General features: G+C 43.5%; 3 protein-coding genes and 1 long non-coding RNA gene across 15 annotated transcripts in view; 1 reads left to right on the top strand and 3 right to left on the bottom strand.

Annotated features, from left to right (window-relative positions):
* Positions 1-334: 334 nt before the first annotated feature.
* mrpl39 (mitochondrial ribosomal protein L39) lies at positions 335-4,117 on the bottom strand. Its single transcript, XM_047577013.1, has 9 exons — positions 3,940-4,117; positions 3,093-3,299; positions 2,864-3,003; positions 2,681-2,780; positions 2,528-2,595; positions 2,045-2,157; positions 1,740-1,959; positions 1,603-1,650; positions 335-995 (listed from the first exon to the last, which is right to left on the bottom strand). The coding sequence occupies exons 1-9, from the start codon at positions 3,974-3,976 to the stop codon at positions 918-920; spliced, it is 1,011 nt and encodes a 336-aa protein (XP_047432969.1). The 5' UTR covers positions 3,977-4,117; the 3' UTR covers positions 335-917.
* LOC125001142 lies at positions 3,197-4,726 on the top strand. The gene is made up of 2 exons (XR_007111527.1): positions 3,197-3,341; positions 4,065-4,726. It is a non-coding gene; the product is annotated as an uncharacterized LOC125001142 (long non-coding RNA).
* LOC125001137 (ras-related protein Rap-2a-like) lies at positions 4,549-15,166 on the bottom strand. The gene is made up of 2 exons (XM_047577018.1): positions 14,219-15,166; positions 4,549-5,834 (listed from the first exon to the last, which is right to left on the bottom strand). The coding sequence occupies exons 1-2, from the start codon at positions 14,530-14,532 to the stop codon at positions 5,597-5,599; spliced, it is 552 nt and encodes a 183-aa protein (XP_047432974.1). The 5' UTR covers positions 14,533-15,166; the 3' UTR covers positions 4,549-5,596.
* Positions 15,167-16,284: 1,118 nt separating this feature from the next.
* Positions 16,285-22,535, bottom strand: part of mbnl2 (muscleblind-like splicing regulator 2) — a 45,129-nt gene continuing 38,878 nt past the window's right edge. For all 12 annotated transcript variants that reach the window (XM_047577002.1, XM_047577003.1, XM_047577007.1 and 9 more), the window contains one exon: positions 16,285-20,063. In XM_047577002.1, the coding sequence (XP_047432958.1) occupies positions 19,945-20,063 (119 nt within the window). In that variant the 3' untranslated portion in view covers positions 16,285-19,944. The remainder of the gene's footprint in view (positions 20,064-22,535) is intronic.

Here is a 22,535-nt window from a genome sequence, read left to right as displayed (position 1 = left end):
GTTTTTGAATGTGGTAAAAAAGTAACTTACAAAATGTTGAACATAACTTAAGTTACTAAATAACAAAGTAACTTAAAAATAGTTACTAAATTAGAAAGAAGTTACTTAACTTACTTAATTACATTACTATTGCATTAACAATAGCTATACCTATAGGGGCAGTTAAAACGTTCTCTCTGGGAACGGATTTCCGTGTCCCAGGCTTCAGCCCATTCATGATCCTAGAGGTCCCAGGTCGTGGTATTAGTCCTTGTTTTTTTTTGTCCTTCCAAATACTGAACCATGTTATAGGGAGGAACCGATGTTTAATTGTAGCTAGATATAAACATACGGACAACTTTATACTTTTTAATATACATATACAACACTATACTGTCGTGGGCAAAACAAATCTTCAGACATAACATTCAGGTTTGTTGTTGCCAAAGTACAGCAGTGAAAAATTCAGGCAGCAGTTCAAACATCTCAACTCTCTCTGTGTGTTGGGGGTGGGGGAGCAGGAGTGGGAGGAACAGCTGCGCAGGGGCCGCGATGGAGTTTACAGCAAAAACATGTTAATGGCGATCCACAATTATGTTTGTTGCACACACAAGGCGCTCAGATGTCAGAGGATTGTTAAGCGGTAATCGTCCGTGTTTGTTAGCGTCAGCGCCGTGTCTAACGTGTCAAAGTGAATGGAATCCAGGGAAAAACAAATCGAATCGCTTTCTCACACACACTCACATGACTGAGGGCCACCTGTTTGACGAGCGACAGACACAACAGCTGCACCTTCGGCCAATGTACACGCACACGCTGCTTCGGTTGTCTACGCAATTTAAGAAGAACAGTGGATGAGACACAGAGACATTTATTTTTTTTTTGTACGTTAAACTAATGATACAATCGGATGTGATATAATAACGGTGTGTGGGAGGTTACACAGAGGGTGGGGGCCGGTCGGAGTCAGGAGGAGAAGACGGGGTCACTTCTTCTTTAGGTTCGGGTACGTCCACCTGAATAAAAGAAGCCGTGTTTTTTTAAAAAAGTCATAAATCATGGAAATCGTGATGAATTAGCTGCAAATAATATATGCGAATATCCAAATGAAATGTAGGCCACAGAGCACAGTATGTCACCGGTTGCCAATGACTCCATTAATGAGTACATCAGGTTTTTTTTTTTTTTTTTTGAATGCCAGAAAAGCTGCAGCGAAAGATATCTCCATCCAAAATTAACTCGTAGCCTAGTTTGATTTTATGCTTCTCCTCCTTCGGTGCTCCGGTTATGCAGACAGACACGATCCAAGTGTCACAAATGTCCGGAACTTGCAGATTTAAAAATACTCTTCTCCTTGGATCTCCTGTCTGCGTTTTTTTTTTTTTGTTTTTTTTTGATGTCGAGTTTAGAAAAACAGCCGTTTGTCCTTCGTGATGAGGATGAGGACTGCGTTTGGAGATTACACTCTGTGTTTGCCAAAGTAATAATGCAGAGCAGTAAAAATAGAAGTGTTAAATCCTCACCTCTGGCTGCTTGGTGAAATATGAAGTGATGGCTGGAGTACTGAGGAGCTTTAAGTACTGTTGGATAGAATAAAGATATAAAAAAAAAGTGACTTCTTACCAGTTTCTCTGCTCGTTGCCTCAGCTTCCTCCAGACTGTGTGGTGAGCCTGAAGGGGAGAGGAGACGTGGTGACTCGCATTTATTTTTTATTTAAGAAGAAGAAGAAAAAGTGAAGTGTAAACAAACACATCTGTACCTGCAGCTGCAGAGGCAGCGAGAGGCCCTGGGCTCTACGACGGAGGCCCCAGGGTCCCTCTCCCAGGCTGTGGAGGGCCGTCACCTCGTACTGGAAGCACAGGCCTGTCCTGGCCACCAGGGGGCCCCCACTCAGCAGAACGTGGTCTCCACACCTGTAGAGCATCACTCTGCCTTTGGGGTTTTGTGAGGCTTTCTGCTCCACCTCTTCCTGTTTACACCTGGGAGAGACACAGTCAGCTCAGTGAGATTTCTTCTTCTTGTTATTTATTTATTTATTTATATAGCTGTCACACACCACTCTACCTGCTGTGAGCGAAGGCCTCCAGCGCCACGGATGGGGCCACTTCTAAAGGCTCCCAGGCCAGGTTCTTGTGGATTAGCTGCTGGGCCCCTTTGGTCAGAGAACGCAACGACTCCTAGAAACAAACAAACGGCCGTGTTAGGATTCCCCGTCTAGTCACATTTAACTGATTAGCAACAATAGCTAAGAGGATGAGGACGAATTCTGCTCTATATTAGAGAGTCTGGCCAAGTGGGGGGGGGGGTCTGAGCTTTCCCACTATGCTGATTGATTCTGAGCTGGTCACGTTTTTTGTGGGGGCCACGTCGGCTCCATCTAACCAATATTCATCCAGCGATGCCCATAGGGAAGCAGCAATAACACATGATGTGATTTGCACCCATGATTTGACTCTGTCTAACATACTGTCATCCAGTAGAGTCTGACCTCTAGTGGTCCACCCTGTGCACTACAGTACATGACCAAAACACAAACTGAGCTCCCACCTCAGAGGGAGTCCACGAGTCGAGCTGAGAGTCGAGCACCACGTCACAGCAGAAGGCCCCTGAAGTCACTGCGGGGAAATACGTGATATACAATCAAATCAAATGATGTATCTAACCCCTAGGACCACTCATCAAATTTCCAACCCTTCGTACCTGGCACCTCTGGTGTGCTGAGCAGCTCCACGGTGTAATCATCCTTGAAGGCCGTCTCCAGCACCTGACCCAGGAGGGCAGCACAGGATCGCCAGTAGGCCTGAAGGGAGCACAACAAGACGTATTTAAAGCTGCTCGCTGACTGGCCGAGTCCTCCTTCTGTTTAGATGTTCCGCCTCATACCTGGTTCACCAGCGTCGGGTCCTTTTCCTTGAACGTGAGCAGACTGAGCGAGCACGAGCGGGTGAGGGGCTGGTGGAGGGGCCACGGCTCGCCGTCCACCAGGGCCAGGGCCGAGCTCGTCACGTGATGCTCGGTGAGATCTGCGGGAATCGGGGAAGTTCATCAGAAACCACAAACCCGGACCCGACTGACTGGGGGGGAGTCTAGATCAGAGTCCGCTCCCACTTACGTCTGGCGCAGCTCAGCGGGGTGGACATGCCCTTGTTCATGATGAGCAGCGTGCCGTCCAGTCCGGGGCCCTGCATGGACACCTCGATCTTCTCGATGCGGGGGTACAGGGCGCGCTGCCGGGCCTGCTCTCTGGAGAAGACGGCGTTGCGCTGGCCGAGGATCTCGGCGGGAGACGGACGCAGGGCGGCCGAGGCCGACGCAAAACCTGGGGATCAATGAACGTTTGGATTCAGGCACAAACGAGGAGGTATCAACTGCTTCTAACTATTAGAGTACTCTTAATAAAAATAGATAAATCACAGATATATGTGCCAAAAGTACTATTTAAAAGAGACTGTATAGGGCATGTAAAGTGGATAGTATGTGTATAATGGATATTCTTACAGAAATGATTCAATTCGGAACGGATTAGTCGTTCAACGCTACTCTGCAGTTGCATTGTGGGAAATGTAGGCTTCAGTTATTAGGATAAAAATATTAAAAATATTTTTAAACCATCTTATCAATATATGCAATATACTTAACATATGTTATTTACTTTTTTTACTTATATTTATTTACTTTTACTTTTTACTTTTACTTAAAAAATAAAAATGAATAAAACTATGTACAGTATCTAATACATTTTAAGCCGAAGAAATGTATTTGCGAGACATTTAATGTACATATGTACGCGTATACAGTATTATATATCCACATAGCTACTTGGAATATCTTAGTGAGACACTCAATAAGTTATTGTCCTCCTTGTAAAAAATAATTTTTACAATATTACGTATTTTATCAAGGAGACGAGCTGTGGGCTAGCCCCCATGCTAATGCTAAACGGCTAGCGGGGTACTTACGACGCTGCAAAAGTTGACGCACGGTCCTCGTCGCCATGGTGACGAACAATTACTGCAGCTAAAGTAAAAAAAACTATATATATCAAATAAATACAGTCGAGGAATTTAATAAATGTCTGTTACAGGCGCTTGTGGTTGAAGGACGCCATGCCTGCTGGATGTGCAACGTATATTTGGGTCCGGGGCGGAACGTATATCAGGAGCCGGGAGTTCCACGTGACCTACGGGACCAAGCGCTGCTCTGGTTTACGACAGCAGGTGTCGCTGTTGGTATTCATTTAACTCGTTCACTCATTTAACGCAACATAATAGGCTACGTCTCTGTCTAATAACTCTTTAATGTCCTCCGCTTAAGGCCGCTGCTCTTATGCTGATTGCGTGGAGTTCAAAAGTTATGATCTTGTATCTAAAATCTCACGTCTGAGATTTCATCCTCTAATGGACTCTAATGGCGCTGGGAATTTGACAAATGCTCGTTGGATTTTCAGGACCACAATCAGCAGCGAGGAGTGGGACCAACAGCATCGTGAATCATCAGCAGTGCCAGGTTGCTGCTCGATTTTCACAAATCATGTGACATAGAGGAGAAGAAGAACAATAAAACATGGCCAAGTTGTGCATAAAGGTTTATTTTTTTGTTTTTTGTTGAAAATAAGTGTTTCTGACATTGAACCACTAACTGATGTGACTTAAGATAGATGACCTACACACTGACACTGAAGTTCAAACAATGTAACAAGGCATTTGTATTATCTGTAAGTGTGTAAAGACGAGTGTCCGACAATGACTGACTGATTGATTGATTGATACGGTCTCTTTGGGTGGGATTGATTGTACTCAATGTCAGTGTGACAGCACAACTCCCTCCACGCACACATCATCCACAGTACATCAACATTTGGGATCTTCTGCAGGAATTTCCCCAAAGGTGCCTCGTTTATTTATTTATTCATTTGTTTTAATATTTATTAGACATTCGTACATCTTTTCATTCATTCATATTTAGGCGGGCCTGCGGTAAAATGAACATCCAGTATGACTCCTTCCCTCCTTCACAGTGGTGTTGCTCATCTGTTTCGGGTGGTTGGACCTTGCACCGTCAGAAAAGTCAGAAAAGTGCAAAAAAAAAAAAAAAAAAAAAAAAAAAAGCAGAAGGAATCAGGGCTAATAAAACTGCTGAGCGTGCTGCCATCCCTGCTCAGACCTATGGCTGCTTTCCCAAAAGCATTTAGCACTATGACTATCCTTTTAGTTGATGGCTTTCAGGATGGTTTTGGCACCGTGCTGCCTTTGGGAAACCCCGGGAAAACGGACGCCCGAACAATCGCCAGCGGCCGTCGACGGACGTCGGAGCCCGCTGGGAAAGTCCACCTCGCGTGTTGAGAAGTGATAATTCCCCCTCGACCTGCTTTAAATTGACCCCCGCCTCAGTTTGTGATTTCACCACGTTTCCCAGAATGCCTCTTGAACCACTAGACTCGGATGGAAAGCAGGTGGAGGGAGAAGACGTGATTTCAACAGTGGATTTTCCTTTAAACTCCTCCGTCTTCGGGCTCTCTAACACGAATACATTTGCACTCTAATTTCTACTCCCCTCCCATCCATCACCCCCTCACCCCCACCCCTCCCCGTCTCCCTCCCTCAGACTCATCGACTGCTACTGTACGCTGCAGGCGGGGCAGCAGGCCTCTCTCCGGTCTGGCAGAGGGCAGAAATCCATCTGCCTCACGATCTCGGCGAAAAGCTCGTCCACCATGGTCTTGCTCTTGGCGGACGTCTCCATGAAGGGGCAGCCCCAGTCCTCGGCCAGCGCCTGGCCCTCGCTGGGGGACACCTCCCTCTCCTCCTCCAGGTCCACCTTGTTCCCCACCAGCACCACCGGCACCTGCTGGTACCTGCGAACGAGAGCAGAGGGCTCATCAGGAATCTGCTCTGTTAAACATAGGAACTTCCTAAGAGAGGGAGGGAAACTAAACTCCAGCCGTGTGTGTGTGTGTGTGTGTGTGTGTGTTGCTGGCCTAAATACTGTATTTGTTGGATGCAGAAACAATACAGGATTTCAACAATGCACAATGGAGCAAAAGGAGAGCGATAAACAGTTCCAGCTTCCCAGGAGGCTCCCATCACCCCCCGGGCGTCTAATACCAGTCCAATTACAAAACTGTCACCACAAAAATATGCTCCATGTATTTACTCACGGCTTTTTTGGGCTCCCAATTCTTGTGTAAAATCTCTTGGCCTTGCGAGCGTCCATCACGACCCCCGGCCCTCCTCCTCCTCCTCCTCCTCCTCCCTCTGAGCCATCGATAGAAGGAAAACCAGGCTGGGGGAGAGTAATGGAATAAGTTATTGAATAATTGAATAAAGCTAATGTGCTGCTCTCACGTGGTTGGGAGGACGCGGACATTGGCCCTGGAAACAGACATGTTCTGCTTCTTATTTAGCATTAAAAGCTCTACAGCAACACATGTCAGTTGAGGAAAAAAAAAAAAAAAACACTTCCTAAAGGTTTGATCCACTAATATTACAAACAGGAAAAGTCGACTTCAAATTAAAGGAGCAGCCTGTGATTAATATTTCATGTGAGCGGCGGACGAAAAGGCTAACTCAATGTGAAGGGTGTCGCTTGTATTGGAAAATAGCTCACGGTTCTCCTCGGATTTGAAGCTCTGAAGCTGCTTTCAGCTCACTGTAACTGCTTAATGTGTTGCGGGTGTCTGTGGAGACTCTCACACACAAAAAAAAATATATTGAGTTAATCTATCAAGTTTCCTAAGAATCCAAATTCTTTTACTTGCAAAACACGAGGTTATTGTGTGGGGCGTACGTCTGTTAGCTTAGCGCACCATGGAAGAGCAATGACGAGCTGTTAGATGAAGAGCTGCACGTCTCAGGAGGCGGTGGAGGCCAAAACAGAGCTAAAATAAGAGTGACGATTGGCTAATGCTAGACTTTATTTGAATCCAAGATATACAGCGATACAAGAGGTACAGTTAAGACCCCCCTACGTGTTTCCTCAGATGAAACAACTACCGAGTGTCAGTTACAGTGTGTGCATATATTTTCACAACAGGTAATGGCACACACCACCTAATAGCCCGCGCCATCAATCGTCCCTAAGTGCTTTCCAAGCTGGGCTTATTGATCTGCTGGTGCTATTGAGAAATAGGCTCTTATCTCCAAATTGGTGGCCTGCTGCCACGCCGCTCGGCCAGGGAGAAGAGCTGAGGCGTGGAAAAGAGCTGGCAAGCGTCCTCGGCGAGCTAAAGAGGGCCAAGAGAGATGGGGAGCGGGGAGGGGGGGCTCGGAGGAATGAGAGCGGAGCAGAGGAGGACACTTACGGACACTCTTGGGTATCCTCGAGCGAGACTTTGAAGGGTCACGCTCGTCTCCGAACTCCCTCTCGTTCACAGGCAAATCCAAAATAGAAAAAGTAAATCTTAGCAAAAAAAAATGCGCAAATACTTGAAAGTAATGCCGGCATTTTGAGTCCACAAGTCGAGGACTGTCAAGAAATGCGGATCTCGGAAAAGCTCAAATGCCACGGACGTCCCTGCAGCTTGACATTTTCCCACACAGCCGGCGCGCTCTAACACACACGCTCGCAAACAGCAGCTGACCTCAGCAGGACGAGCATCTCGCGCGGCCTGTGTGTGTTTGGAAAGCTGGAGTCTAGAGGGTGTGAAGTGTGAACAAGGAGAGCATCATACAGACAAATGCAATCTGACAGCCTTGCAGGAGAAACTCTATATATAACTACAAAGACACAGGGAGAGCCAGCTACTCCGGGGAGGGCGGGCGGGGAGTATGATTTTGTTGCGGCATCAAACTACCGCTCCCTCCTCACCACACGAAGAGTTAACTGTTCAGCACAGCAGGATGAAAAGCTGTCGTACAGGGATTTAGTGGTTTATTATAATGTGTTATTGAATTATATGTGAGTCAGTGTTTGGAGTGTTAAACATCTCTGTCTGCAAGATATTATAATAACTAGCTCCGTGTCAACTAGCAAGATCATTAAAACTAATAGAAGTCATGCTTTATAATTTCTGCTTTTATTTTGAAATTTGAAAGCGGCAACAAACACGTTTTTTTTAATGATGCATTACATTAAAAGGTCAATTCTTCAATATAGCTTTAGCCATTTAGCCTTTTTGAGCTCATTGTTTTGGTCTTAAACGTCATTGCTTAGTGGTTGTAGTTTTCGTCTATGAAATCAAGCTACTAGCATCAATGAAACTTAAACAGTTAGCATTAGCATTTTGTCAACAGTTTAAAAAATAAATGGAGTTTGAAGCACGTTTGATACAGGTCTGATTTGGTTACAGTTTTTGTGTCCAGCTTTAAGTACATACACAGGATAAGATGTATCCCGGGCAATCCCTTGTGCCAAGATCCCAGGCAAAATACTTTTAGAAGAAAATATCCCGACCAGCAGGCTAGCAGTCAGCTACTGGCTAGCAACCTACAAGAAGACACCAGCTCCACCAGTCACCGATGTTTCGTTAAGTTTGGCCCACAACACCTCAAGAACGCTTAACAGTGAGTTCCAGTGTCCTGGAGTCACCCCCCTCCATGTATCCACCACTACTAACTACTAAAACCACTCATCTAGCCTTACCTTCAGTATGTTCCCCAGCTAGCTTGTTTCCTCCTCAGCCACTGCCACTCACTTGCTAACTCTGCTGCCAGGGACATGTTGTTTACTGTGACCCTCTGTTTTCTCCCACCATTACACCCACCGTATAACGTCACATTTTAAGGTATCATCACCCACATTGTGGTTTCTTGAGGTGTCAGGGAAAAAAATAACACATTTTACTAACTTATTCCTGGAACTAGTTCTTGGAAACCATTGACTTTGGGGATTATATCAGCTCAGACGGAATGTCTGGCAGCTGTATAAATGTGCAGCTTTTTGTTTTCAAAATGCAGCGGGAGTGAAGCCACGTTGGATTTACACAACTGACAACAGCAGGTGGCCGACGGCTCAACAAATGATCCGCAAATTTTTTGCGGAATTTGTATTGCTTTCTAAAATATTGTTGCAAAAATCCATTTCAGAACGACACGCAGAGAAAGAAACCGTCGTCTGCTCCTCAATAGGCGAAAAGCCACAGGTTGAACATGTGGAACCCTGAATGACTTCCAACTAGTTCAACCTACTTAGTGCCTATTACCTCCGCAGGATGTTATTCCAACTGTTGGGAACGAGGCAAACACACCAACCCACCCGCACACGGTGTTTATAACTCACAAAAAAAAAGACGGCCCTCGAATTTTTCCGTTGAGCCTCGGGGTACAACCGACTTTTTTAAGGCTACCTGCTGTGCTAAATAGCTACAGTGACTTCACTTTTCACAATCCCCACAGCATCGGCCAACACACACACACACACAGACTACAAAAGAACAGTCAGGCATCTCCAACGTGAAGCCCTCCAGCCCTGCAGCCGCCTCTTTGCTCCCTGCATCTGCTGTTAATTAACAGTTGGAGCAGCTACTCTCCGTGACAGCCGGCCGTGTATCTGCTGGTGGAACCGGACAGAAACATCACACAACATATAGCGCCTACACTCCGTTAACTCCCAAAGGGTGTCACTGCTGAGGAACAAAGCTTCTAATGTTGCTAATGTTTCTGTCGCGCCCTGGCATCTCATCGGCATAAGAAGAAAGCTGGGAAACAAAACAACAAACAGAAGGAGAGAGGCCTGCGAAAAGCAGATGGAGAATCTCTTTTATTTTATTTTTTTTATGACGATACCCCGAGCTTCATTTCCATCTTCAACACTGGAGCTCAGCTCCAGATAATCTCCTTTTTTTTCCTCAGTTTACAGTAGTTCCCAGACTCATTAGCTCAGTTACTGCTGATGATCTGTACTGAAAAGAATCACAGGAATCCAAAGTGAGTAATAAAATTTTATGCTCCAAACGAAAAAAAAAAAATAGAAGCTAGAGGTGGTGATTCAAGCATTTGACAGTTGATTTTTCTTTGGAGCTAGTTCACTTAAAGGTTATTGTTTCGAAGTAGCTCATTTTAAATGACTACTCTTTGCAATAGCACCCCCTGTGGTCAAATTCTCCACAGTGCGCCTTTAATATTTTTTATTACAATCAAACACCTCTGTAGATGTTCCTTCTACAAGAACACTGATTGTCTGGTTGTTGTACATATACACATGCTACAACACTAAAGCAATTTTAGGGAAAAAAAAACAAAAAAAAAAACGATAATTACTGTTCTTAAATGACTCCTCTGTATAATAGCACCCCCTGTGGTCAAATTCTTCAGTTCACTGGATTCCATAATTTGACTTCCCAACTATGAAAGCACTGATTGTCTGGTTGTTTACACACACTAAAGGGCGATTTCAATTGCCGAAAAAAAAGAAAAAAAAAACATAATAACTTTTTGTAACACCAAACAAAACACACATATATCGCAGATTTTTCCAGTCACTGAAACATAATCTGTTTTTCCCGTCCATGGGTAAAAGCTATAATTGCTGTTCAAAATGACTACTCTGCACAACAGCACTCCTAGTGTGCCTTTAATATTTGTTATTCCAATTAAAGAGGCCTGCAGATGTTTCACCAAAGTGATTTCATTTGCTCAAAAAGGAACCAGAATACAATAACTGTGATTGTTAACTGTTTGTAACATTGAATAATGCATACACTGTATGTTGCAGATTTTCCACTCATTGCCTTGGGATCTGGAATCCCAATGTGTTTTTCCACATCCAGCGATAATCATCTAAATGTGGTAAATTCAAGATACACATCAAAGTATTTTTTGTAGCCCTAAGAGGTTAAAGATAAACTAAAGTGGTTGTGAGATGATTAACAAGCTAGGAATTAGAGGGGAAAAAAATACTTTTTTTTTCTCGCATTTGTGTTTTTTTTTATGGTGCTGTGTTACCTCTTGAGGCCTCAAGACTGGAAAAGGAACATCTGTTCCGAACTATTTGCCACCGACAGCTGGATGCAAGAGCTTTGGTTTAAAGCTCGTGAACAATAACTGTGCGAGCAGATCAGATTGGAACAATGAAGAAATGCTGGAGAGCTGCCTGAAAGCAACAAGGCAGTTCTAAATATGATAAGTGGTAGTGCATGGTGAAAACACTTAAGAGAGCATAATGCAGTAAATATGTTAAGCACTTTACACACACACACACACCAACAATGAGCACTTTACTGGTGGCTCTTCTTGGCTAATATCTTAAATCAAACTGGCTGCTTTAACAACTCTTTCCTTCCTGATGGCAAACACTAAAAGCACGAGGTCAAGAAGTTGCTTTGTACCTACACCAAAGTGCCCCCTGGGATATGTAGTTTTGGTCTCTCCACCCGATTCCCACTCAGCGGTGCGTGATGCTCACCTCCTGCTATTAGACACAGCATCAGTGCAGCGTGAAAACACGGCTCGAGTGCTTTGAACGTCCTTCCGCCTCCTGGCCTCACAGAACTATAAACCTTAACATGCGAGCAGGAGATTATTAGATTGGGAGAAGGGCTGCACCCAGATGTTGCTTTCACAGAAAGCAGCTTACACGGGGGTTTATTTGGTTAGTCGGTGAGGTGCTGGAGACTGCGGGGGGTAAAATATGTCTGACGGTGTATTTTAACACGTGTAGGCCGCTTATGCGAAAAAGAGACAATCTTTCTGAGGACATTTTACCACCACAGGGTTAAAAAAACATCAGCTTAAACTACAAAAAAATGTGTCTCAACCTCATGTGCGGCCAAATTAAATTACTCTATTACCTTTTCCCTGAGAGTTAAATGAAAGGATTGGTAGCATGTGTCTGCGCTTCAAACACTGTGTGAAGCTGGAGCTAGCATGCTACATCTAGGCTAACCAGTAGCAGATACTCATATTTCATGCTATATCCTGGTTGTAACAAGTGTAAATTCACATATTGTGTCAAACAAAAAATGTATCTTTGCAGCTAAGGTTTACCCCATAGGTCTTCAACAGGGGGTCTGTGGAGGTACCAAAATCTTTGGTTGATTAGACATTTGTTTTATATATATACATATACATACATATTTTGTTAAATTTCTTTAAATACACATTAACATGAATCCAACATATTTTAGTAAAGGAAGTGGAGGTAAAGCAAATAATTGAATAGCTTTATATTGAATGCAAAATGTATATTTATAAATATATATATATATAGAACACATATAGTAGGTAGGGGGTCCTTACTGCATCTGGTGGGCCCTCGGGGGTCCTTGGCCTGAAAAACTTTGAAGACCCCTGGTCTCACCACTAGTTGCTGCCTAAGCCGGTAAAGTAATGTATTGTTTAATCACCGTGGGCCATAAAACCCAAGATATCCCGCGGCGGCCATGTTGTTTCCACATGCCACCTTCACCGCGCAACATCCCAGCGTATAGGGGCTCACTGGCTCCCACACACAGAGCCCTGCATAAGCATTCTGGGTTTATAGGACTCCCTAATGGAGGCCCGATGTCTTCTTGGCTTCCAACCCAACACAATCCCATTAAGTTCTAGTGAGTGGGCACATACTACAGCTCTGCGTGGCGCTTGTTGTTACTGCTGCTGGCTCAGCAAGAAGTTTGGGAGGAGCGTGGCTGATCTCCTGACGACAGCTAATGGAGACCAGGAGCTGATTGTTACTTTCATTAAGCCCTACACGTGTGTAGATGAGCTACGATCCTTAAAACTAAACCCAGCCGATCATGCATCTTGTTATGTTACTCATCTGCAGCCTTGCGCATACAGTAGCAATCCCCACTTCAAAAGCAGAACCAGTGAGAAATAAAAGTATGAAATATATATATAGATATACACTTGAGGACAATGACGGCGGCTGGTGTAGCACAGGCAGCTGCTTTGGGTGGCGGCCGGCTGGAGGCGACGCAGTGGCGTTTTATCCCTCATTATATTATTCATTTCAGAGGAGTTCCCTCATGCATTCGGCCCTGCTGTGCATCACCAGCCGTGACGCTGTCTTGCTGCTGCGTGGCCTGTGACGTCCCCCGCCACGGGAGCATTCAGTTCACTCCGGCGGTGGAGCTGTAAGGAGCTGCGCCAAACTATACAGGTCAAATGGTGAATTATTAACAGTATGCAGTTAGGTAAATATATATATGCCGAAGCCTTGTTGTGTAATGTCCAAATTGCAGAAAAGGGGAAATAGGAGCAACACAAGAGATTATTTTTTTTAAAATGCAGCTGTGTCATGATAAAATACTTTTAATAAGATGCATATCCTCTTTATTCCTCTCAAATAATTACCCATGATGATAACTGCATGAGTCAGAGCTCGGGCAATGTGTCTCTTTATCTGGGTTATTATACTTTCTCCATGCTTTTTTTATTCTCTGAATGACTCATTTTACAATCCCATTTTAAAGTGGGACAACCCTTGAACCCTCACACTGAAAACCAAAGTGTTAATTGGTTAGCTGTTTCCAGTCTCCCTGCTAAGCTAAGCTAAGCAGCCTCCTTGTTGCACCTTTATACCTGACTCACAGGCCTGAAGAGGGGTGTCGGTCTGATCTAACTCACCACACAAAAGGAAATGAATGAGCAAACTGTATGTATTCATAAAGTCTGTAGTCGCAGCCTCAGCGTCAGTTGGTGTCCTTAAACGAATTACAGGAGGCTCTTTGCCAAAAACACCAATGTGTCAGCACCAAAACGCAAAGATCACAGCTTTCCTTCCACTCTCCCTCTCCTTCTCTCACAGCCGTGAGATGAGCTCAGCGGATTTGTTGAGTAATGGACTGAAACTGATCAAAGCCGTCCACGGTTAGTCATGAGCGAGGGGACACACGGAGAAACATCAGCGAGGGTTCAGCGGGGTCGACGCATGACAGGTGAGCCCCAGCTGGACTCTTATGAGGAACATGTGAGCGGGGCTGTGGCTTCTCACGAAAAGCTCTGGATCAGAAGCATGTAGAGGGAGGAAGAGGAGGGAGCCGGGAGGATAGCAGTCTGAGATGATTCCCAGGCCTCAATGTAAATTCTTTAAAAGATAGCGAAAGATTTACATTGGGGTTCATTGACTTTTAGGGGCCCTCAATGGATACCAGGTGGTACTCCATGAAGTTAACTATGTATTATATTTACATTAGGGTGTGTTTAGGGATGATTATTGTAAATAACTACCCTTCCTGATAACACAACCAACTTGTGTGATACATATTGCCTTGGGATATGACTATGTAAGGGGCCTAAACATGTTCAATACTCTATTTAGGACACAATGGGGGTTTACACAATGAAGTGGGCATTGTCTCACCTTTTAACCCTGATGATCTGATCTCTCATGGGCTTGATGTCCTGAAAACTTTGCTGGTTGACCAGACTGTAGACCAGGATGAAGCCCTGGCCGTTTCTGATGTAGAGGTCCCTCATGGAGGCGAACTGCTCGGTGCCGGCCGTGTCGAGGATCTCCAGCACCGACGGAGAGGAATCCACCTCGATCTCCTTCCTGTAGAAATCTTCAATGGTCGGGTCGTACTTCTCGATGAACGTCCCGGTGACGAACTGTACCGTGAGCGCCGACTTCCCCACCCCGCCGCTGCCGAGCACCACCACCTTATACTCCCGCATAGCGCTCCCGCGGAGTTAAATCCGGCATGCAGAGGAAATCAGGTCTTCAGCGGCGGAGAAAAGAAACGCATCCCCGTGCACGGGACTCAGACTACAGGCATGACACAGCCTCCGCTAAATGAGATGCTCTGGCAGCTATAGGCGGGCGAGATGATGCTGGAGCATGTAGCCCCGAGATGCACAGCCTCTACTGAGATATTCCCACGCTATCTTGAAGGGACACCATTCCAGAGGCATCCATAATGCAATAAGGCGTCGGTGTGGTAGAAATAAGATTGGCTATAATTAGCAACAACGAGACGGCACATCTTTTTCGGGCGCAGACAAGAGACAGAAGGCTAGCGCTACATTTCTCTGCACAGTGGTGTACAGTGGTGTTAAAGGCAAAGAGCCTATTTATCCCTAAGAAGACAACAGTGCTGGGAATCCACGCCTCTGGAGTCGGTGCATCCACTGGACGTTCCTGGAAGATATGGAGGGCAATTAGTGCCACGGGGCAGCGGAGACAAGAGGGCATGCATTATGGGAAGGAATTATTTTTTATTTGATTGTGTCTGTAAATAAAACAAGACAAAGCAATCTCAGCTAGCAAAGCTAAGCCAAAACTACAAACTATTTATGAAAATGACAAAAATTTGGAAGGACATAGCCAAAATTAACTCTGTTTTGTTTTGTTTTGTTTTAAGTCTTGTTCGATTCTTATTATTTTTCATGATGGGACATGTGTCTCCCTTAATCATCAACATAGCTGGAACAAGTCCCCTGAATGTGAGGACAAAATACCTTGCCATCTAAAAACGTCCTGACTGTTCTGTGGCCGTGTACCAGTGTTTACAGGGTGCTAGCATTAGCTACGAGCTACCAGCATTTTATTGACCCAACCATCCACCCAGGTCACCTCCCTACCTGCGCAGTTTTCTATCACCATGTCTCTTCTGCTTTTCCTAAATCTACAAAAACTATTATTTTAGCCCTAATATATTTATATATATTGACTTCGTCACACAATCTTAAAAACTGTGTCAAGTTATTTGACATAAAGTTATCAATTATTTGTCAACAACAACAAAAAAAATAAGTACTTACTTTGGCGGTTGACAAGTATAACGTATCCACTTCCTGCTTCCAATATTGTCCTAGTCGTGCCACATCTGGCACGTATTTCTACTGGTGGTTTACATATAGGAATGTGCGGAGTAGAGAGGCGTATCACATTTCGTAATAATTGTGTATTCCTATGTTGTAACTCGTTGTAATTAATCAAAACACGCAAAAATAAAGCACACGGGGCAACATAAACGTTTTCTGAATGATTCATTGCTATCAACACGAGATGATTTTGATTACCACTGTGGCACTACTGACCCCTCATATCTGTCTTTTTCCAAAAACTGTTCCACTACACTAACAGGAAATGACACAGAAAATAAATAATGGAAAAGAGCTTACTTGTCCCAGGCTCTGGCCTTATCGTCCTTCTTATCATCTGTGGCGAAAAAGTCAATTCTGGAAGGCTCAGATCTACTTTAATGCATGAAAATCTTTTCATAAGATCTGATGTTTATTTTTAGGGCAGCAGGCTTTAGGGAGCACCAAAGCATCCTCCAGAGGGGTTCTAATAAAAACTCTGCACTCAAAGAAATTTCAGTGAAAGGATGTTTAACTCCCCTGGTCCACAGGGTGCACAGCTACAATCCTGTGAAGGCAAAAGAATCTGAGACACAAACAAGAGACCAAAGAAGAAAAAAAAAATCCTTTGATTTTCTTTATTTCTTTCTTTCAATAGATTTTACACTACCTTGCTGGAACCAAAGAAACATTTGACTATAGAAACATAAAATAGCACAAAATATATGCAAAAAGAATACATTTAAAAATGATTACACTGAAACTATAAATCCGGTGAGGGTCTGCCTGTCAAATCATGCCTTTACTTTGTTGGTAAGGTCCACTGCAACAATGCTGTCACAGGCAGTCACACTTCATAAACCTGTGGCCTCCAGTGCAGCGCCTTCTGCTGGCTACAGCAGTGAACTACACCCTCCAAACAGTTTTTAAGTCAACGGGACAAAAAAAATATCTCACTACAGATTTGGGGAGACCAGAAGTAAACATGAGTGACTGTTGCAGTTACTTCTTTTGGCCTTGTGATGCACACATTTAAAAAAAAAAAAAAAAAAAATGTTTTCAGATATAAAGATACATATTTGAAATGAAACTCTGAAGGGATCTGAGACCAGATAAAGTCTCTCAGATAAAATTTCATAAGAGCTCTTAAAAACATAAAACCTTAAGCACGATGGACTCAAGATAAGGCAAAGTGTTTGGATAAGCTGAGTCTGCTCAGTTGACCAACTGCTCAGAAAGTGCTTGTCTTTTTAACCATCAGTCAATCACTGCGAGCACATGTAAAACAAAAAGAAGAAGAAGAAAAGAAAGCATTACACCTCAAGAGGATTCCATACACGAGGGCGATGTGGGGTCACCGAATGAGGACATCTTGTGTACAGACATTTTTTTTTTCTCTCACTAGAAACATTCAGTATCATTTAATAAGAAAAGGAAAATATTGTTGTTTTTTTTCCCATGCAACTTGTTGAAGTATTTACCGGTAGTATCTGCTTTTTGAGTGATGAACAGATTTACTGGACTAATAAACCCTTAAAGGATAAAACACATCTTTGAAACAATATGAAAGTGCAGTCCTAAAGTCTAGTGATACATATCGAATAAAATGTCCGTGTGGAACCTAAAGGTCCTTTGTCAGGGGAAGAGTCGCACATCCTATTAATTTATAGATTATTCATTTCATATATATAAATATTTATATATATTTATATGTAATCTATGTAACATTGATGACTTTAAATCTATAAGTGTTACAATCACAGCGCTATAGAGGCTGTTGTTTTGCTAATGAAAATATTAGGTCATAATCTCAGTGAAGAATAAGAAATGTTCTTTACAATCTACCTTGTGTACAGTGTTCTAGCAAAAAAAAACAAAACAAAAAAACAAAAAAAAATCAACTTAACCATGTAATTTACAAAAATACCGACCTTTAGTAATTTGCAACATTTGGTTGCCACAGCAACAACTTAATATTGTTATGAAATACTATTATACTAGAGTGAAAAGTACATCTTTTTTGAATTTTTCTTTGCTTTTTTTGGTAAAATGTCATCTATACAATAAACATTTTTTTTATTTCCCCCAACAACACAAGCAACTCTATAACTATGCTCATTACTGCGATGATCTCTTTTTTTTTGTTGTTTTTGTTGTATCGATGAGAAGGCAAGAAAGATCCTGTAGCTTTCTATTGGTGGGTGGACTTTTAAACCCCGCCCCCTTTGCCCCGCCCTCCCCTCATCCGCTGACCTGACAGGTTAGACCTTGAAATGACCAACTGTGCAGAACGTAGCACAGTTCAATAAATTACATTCATTTCAAAATAGAATAGTTTACAACATTGTTTCTTTTTTTAAATTTTTTTTGTTTGTTTTTTTTGTTTTAGTTTTTTGACTAAAATTTGACCAGGAGTAAAATAAGATAAATTACAACAAAATAGAACTTTTACCACCTTCCACAAATATTACAAACAAATCATAATGCAAGGAACGACGTGAGCGAAACCAATGATGATTGTGGATTGTCGATGTTAATCAAGCACCATGAAATTACATCAGGATTTTTTCAAAAATTTTCTTTAGTATGGTGAGTTAAAACACACACACACACGTTGCTATTAAAATTAAGAAATAAAAGTAAAATAAGTTGGCTTAAAAATAAATGATTGTTCGAGGAGGTTGGTGGAGGGGTTTTGGGGGGAGTTCAAACATACCTCGATAGGAGACACAACACAAATTTTTTTTTTTTTAAATAACTCTGAATACATTTCTAGAACCATGAATATAAACTCTCAAAATAAGAGACACTTTACATACATTACACAGTTTACAATACATTGTTTTTTTTTCTCACTCACGTTCCTCATGTAAACTACTCAAACTGTGGTAAGAAACGATGGTACACCGTGAAAGTCACCAAACATTCTACAAAGCTATTTTTTATTTGAATATTTTTGATTTTTAAATTTTTTTTTTTTTGATTTGTCGTTTCTTGAATTTCTTCTCGGTTAAAGTCACTTGTGATGTTAACGAGCGAGCGGAAAAACCGCTCGTCTCCTCTCCTGTAAAAAGTCCGCTTCCGACAGCCAGTGTGTTTGTCGTGTAACTTTTTAGTGATACACTCAGGATGTGTGTGTGTAGTTGATGAGCAAAAATTTTTTTTCTTTTTCTTTTAGGCACTTCTACAGTTTTCTAAAATGGAACAGGATTATCGGTGATAGTAGGGTTGGACAGGACAACCGACGGTCACAGATAGCCCTCCAGTCGAAGTTCAAGTCATCTTTTTGCTTGACGAGCGTCGTCAAATGCACCTTTTTTTTAATTTTTTATTTTTTTTTTCTTAAAGTCTTAGCACTTAAATCTCTCCCGCTCCCTCCGTTTAAAAACTCTGGTGTTGCCATCACCTGCTAGACCTCGCTTCAAGTCCCAGTCTGCCGGCAGACCATCAGTCTACGAAACACACGCGCGCGCACACACAGAAGGCTTGGAACAAAAACCCTCAAGCTTCGTTGAGCCCTTGGCACCGTCTCGAGCCTTTAGGCTTTTTTCAGTAATGGCCACGACTATCTCCTCCTGTCCCGACTGCATGCGAAAAACCCGTGCGCAATCTTATCACACTCCCGGACAAAGAACCCAGCACCACAATAAATAAAGGGTGTGTGTTTGCAGTGTGGGCAATGGCAAAAAACAAAAAAAAAAACAAAAAAAATAAAATTAAAATGTGGCTCTGCTCACTGGCAGGTTGACCCCCGTTGACCTCTTCCAACTTTGGCAAGATGTTTCCGGAGATGAAAAGTTGGCGGAGGAGGAGGGAGGAGGGAGGAGGGAGGATGAGCTTCAACATGGCATCTTCGGGGCAGGTGAGAGGTCGAGGACATTCGAAGAAACCCTCCCGAAATAACGAAAAGTGCGTAGGTGTGGCTGTGCGTGGGCTTCCTGTGCACCTCTCGTACAGTGCAAATCAAACACCTCTTTCAACCGAAGGGATGAACATTGTGCAGAGGATTTTTTTTTTTTTTTTTTTGTTTAGAATAAATACGCAAAAGAAAGAGGGGGGATCCACTGTATCTGGTAAAATGACCTCTATAGTACGTCTGTCTGCTATGTATGTACTACACATAAGAATATTTTTGACTTTTTCATGTTAATAGTTTTTTTCTCCTAGCAATACATACAGTATATATCTTTTTTATTATTATTATTATTATTATTATTATTTTCTGTGTGTGTGTGTGTTACACCGGCACTGCAGTTCTTACGGTTAAATTGAAGTGTTACACTCTTAGCATGCAGGTTGCTGGACCTCTATGGGAGAGGTAAGGTAGTATTTACAGAGGGGCTGTTTTGGGTTTGCTAGTGCAGCTTCGTGACACTCCGTTCCCTTCCTTACTTCAGGATGATCTGGAAGACAAGACAAAGGAGAGAGAATGTTAGCAAATCTCTTTATGGACCCGGAGCGGATGCTACAAAACGTATCAGAGTTTGGCTTCACCCGGAGATTACCTGTCCATCTACTAAAGGTCTCAGTGCGCTTCAGATAAACCCACGAATTAAGAAAAAGTACTTTAAAAACTTGGAAAAGAAGAGTTTTCGCTGTGCGTCATAGCTCCTCAACAGGGGGTTGGTGACCCCTAGAGGATCCGCGGAGACACTGCAGGAGGGTCGCAAAAGCTTTGGTTGATTCGACATTTTTTATATATATATATATTTTATTTTCCCCCATAAATTTAGGTGAAATCCCATGAATGTTTATGTTTATGGCATTTGCTACTGTCGCACATGTCCCACTCATGAGGGAATGAGAACCTAGTAGTTCCTCTGAAGCAAACTGAGACCTTAGGGCGACCAGAAGGCGGATTTTACCACAACAACGACAAGGTCGAGGTTGTTGAGTTGTGGTCTCGCTACCTGCCTGGTGTTTCATGCAGATAAGGGCGAAAGCCTCTAACGTATGTGTCTTTAACCCTGGTCTGGTCACCTCTGTGTGTTTTACTCTCTGTCTAGGAGATAAAGACTATACCCCAGCACACAATGAAAAAAAGACAGACAGAGAAGAAGAGAGAAGATTGCTCATATGAGAGGGGAGGAAGGTAGAAGAGAGGCTGGCCGCCGTTGTGTGGGTGCCGCTGGCGGCAAGCCAGCGCAGAACAAAGCCCCATGGTGCTCGTTAATGCACAATAGAGAGCCGGCGAAGGACAGAAGCCGCTGGTCACGTCGCACGTCGCAGAAGGTCGCCGCCGCGGCGGGAGGGCGTGCGGCGTGCGATGTTTTGACGCGCGCGGGGCCCGAGAGGAGAAGCCTGATATGGAGCGGCGTGGAAGTAGGGAGCGGTCGCCTCGCGGAGCTTCCAGATTGGTGGGATTTAAACGGATGCGCCGACAAACAAACACAGATTTGTTTGCAGGTCCTGCTTGAGACACTAGCAGCATGACTCAGCCGGGAACAAGTTAGAAAGAAAGCGCTCAGTGCAGCTTATTTAAAAAATATATATATATAAATATTATAAGGCTTATTTTCTATTCTACAATAACAACAGTAGCTTCTGTCTACTTGAGTTTTTCATGTTAAGTAGAGGCTAATATAACAGAACGACAGCAGAGGGCGCTGCCGCTTCACGATGCGGTAGCCCGGCGATGTTGGTGGGTTAATATGTGCTGGGACATGGACGGATGTGATTGGTTCCTGCCTGTCATGTCACATTAATGGTTCAGGGAGCCACGGGATGACCAGACTCTGACCAGACGACATGTCTGCGACATCCTGGCCCCACACGGAGGCGTGGTGCTCATTAGTCGCGTCGCGAGATCCCTTCTAATACAACATTTAATTCATTTAGATTTTTTACATAATGCCCGGTTAATGATCCAGGTCTACTTAAACTGTCTCGGCTCAGAACATATGTTGAAGAGTATTTATTTAGGAGACGCTAAAAGCTCAAACAGAGAAGCTGCTTTTCAGTAAAAAAAAAAAAACGTGACGTCCGCTGTCCCGGTGTGCGTCCTGAAAAACCGTATGACGATAAACAAGGTGCGTACTGTGCGCAGCCCAGCTGATGATGATAAGGGTTAACTGTGTCCTAGCTGGAGGGATCGTTCTCAGGGTGGGGGAGAGGGGAGGGGAGAGGAGAGAGGGGGGGGCAGACGCAGACAGACAGCGAAGGCTGACGTCAGTGTTTCTCTCTGGCTCCTTGTCCCACATGCATCTTTAAAGAGCAGCTCTGCTTCCTGCTGCTACTGCTGCTGCATGCCAATTACAGGAAGAGACGGTGAGTCACAGGAAGTGCACACACTGCTGGCCTATGAGGGGCAATAAAGCACAGAGGACTGGGACCAGATCCTTGATTAATGATACCAGAGGAGTGGGGGACGAGATCTTGGAAAAAATGATTTCATTCATTTCGTTTGAAAATGGAAAACACAGACGGAGCTCATTCTGTTGTCATTTATTTTTTTTCTACTGCAGATATTTTTGAAGGTAATATTAAATTTAATGCTTAATATAAATTTTCTCTCGTCACTGAAGCAGTAAAACCAAAGAAAAAAAAAAGAAGTGGTTCAAATGAGATGGAAATTTTAAATATGGGTCCCTAGTACTAATAAAAGTGAGCGTTAGAACAAAAAGAACGTGTAAAACTTAACAGAAGGCGTTTATGAAGGTTTTCCTAAATTCAGGACGGTTTGCCGCTCCCACTTCCACCTGTGGAACCTCTCTCTCATCTGTTCATGTGTGCGTCCTGAAGGTACCTCTTAAACCGCGCCGGCAGTAAATGATTGCCAGCTGTTTGAGGCCAGCACTGTGCTGAAATTTCCTGGTTTAAAGCGCCCTGGCACCGAGACACCACCGACGACGATCGGATCGGACGCCCGTTTTCGG

This window comes from Mugil cephalus, chromosome 23 (genome assembly GCF_022458985.1).
Source record: "Mugil cephalus isolate CIBA_MC_2020 chromosome 23, CIBA_Mcephalus_1.1, whole genome shotgun sequence".
In the NCBI taxonomy this organism is placed as follows: Eukaryota; Metazoa; Chordata; class Actinopteri; order Mugiliformes; family Mugilidae; genus Mugil; species Mugil cephalus.
The sequence above is the reverse complement of the archived record's forward strand: the minus strand, read 5'-3'. Positions and strand labels throughout refer to the sequence as shown.

What these genes read in the sequence shown, in the direction of transcription:
- mrpl39 (XM_047577013.1), bottom strand. Translation starts at nt 3,976, where the DNA reads ATGGCGACGAGGACCGTGCGTCAACTTTTGCAGCGTC. An exon ending in ACTCGTGGACTCCCTCTGAG is followed by an intron (nt 2,158 to 2,527) that starts GTGGGAGCTCAG and finishes GTTTGTTTCTAG; the next exon opens with GAGTCGTTGCGTTCTCTGAC. An exon ending in GAGGCCTTCGCTCACAGCAG is followed by an intron (nt 1,960 to 2,044) that starts GTAGAGTGGTGT and finishes TGTCTCTCCCAG; the next exon opens with GTGTAAACAGGAAGAGGTGG.
- LOC125001137 (XM_047577018.1), bottom strand. Translation starts at nt 14,532, where the DNA reads ATGCGGGAGTATAAGGTGGTGGTGCTCGGCAGCGGCGGGGTGGGGAAG. An exon ending in CAGATCATCAGGGTTAAAAG is followed by an intron (nt 5,835 to 14,218) that starts GTGAGACAATGC and finishes TCTCGTTCGCAG; the next exon opens with GTACCAGCAGGTGCCGGTGG.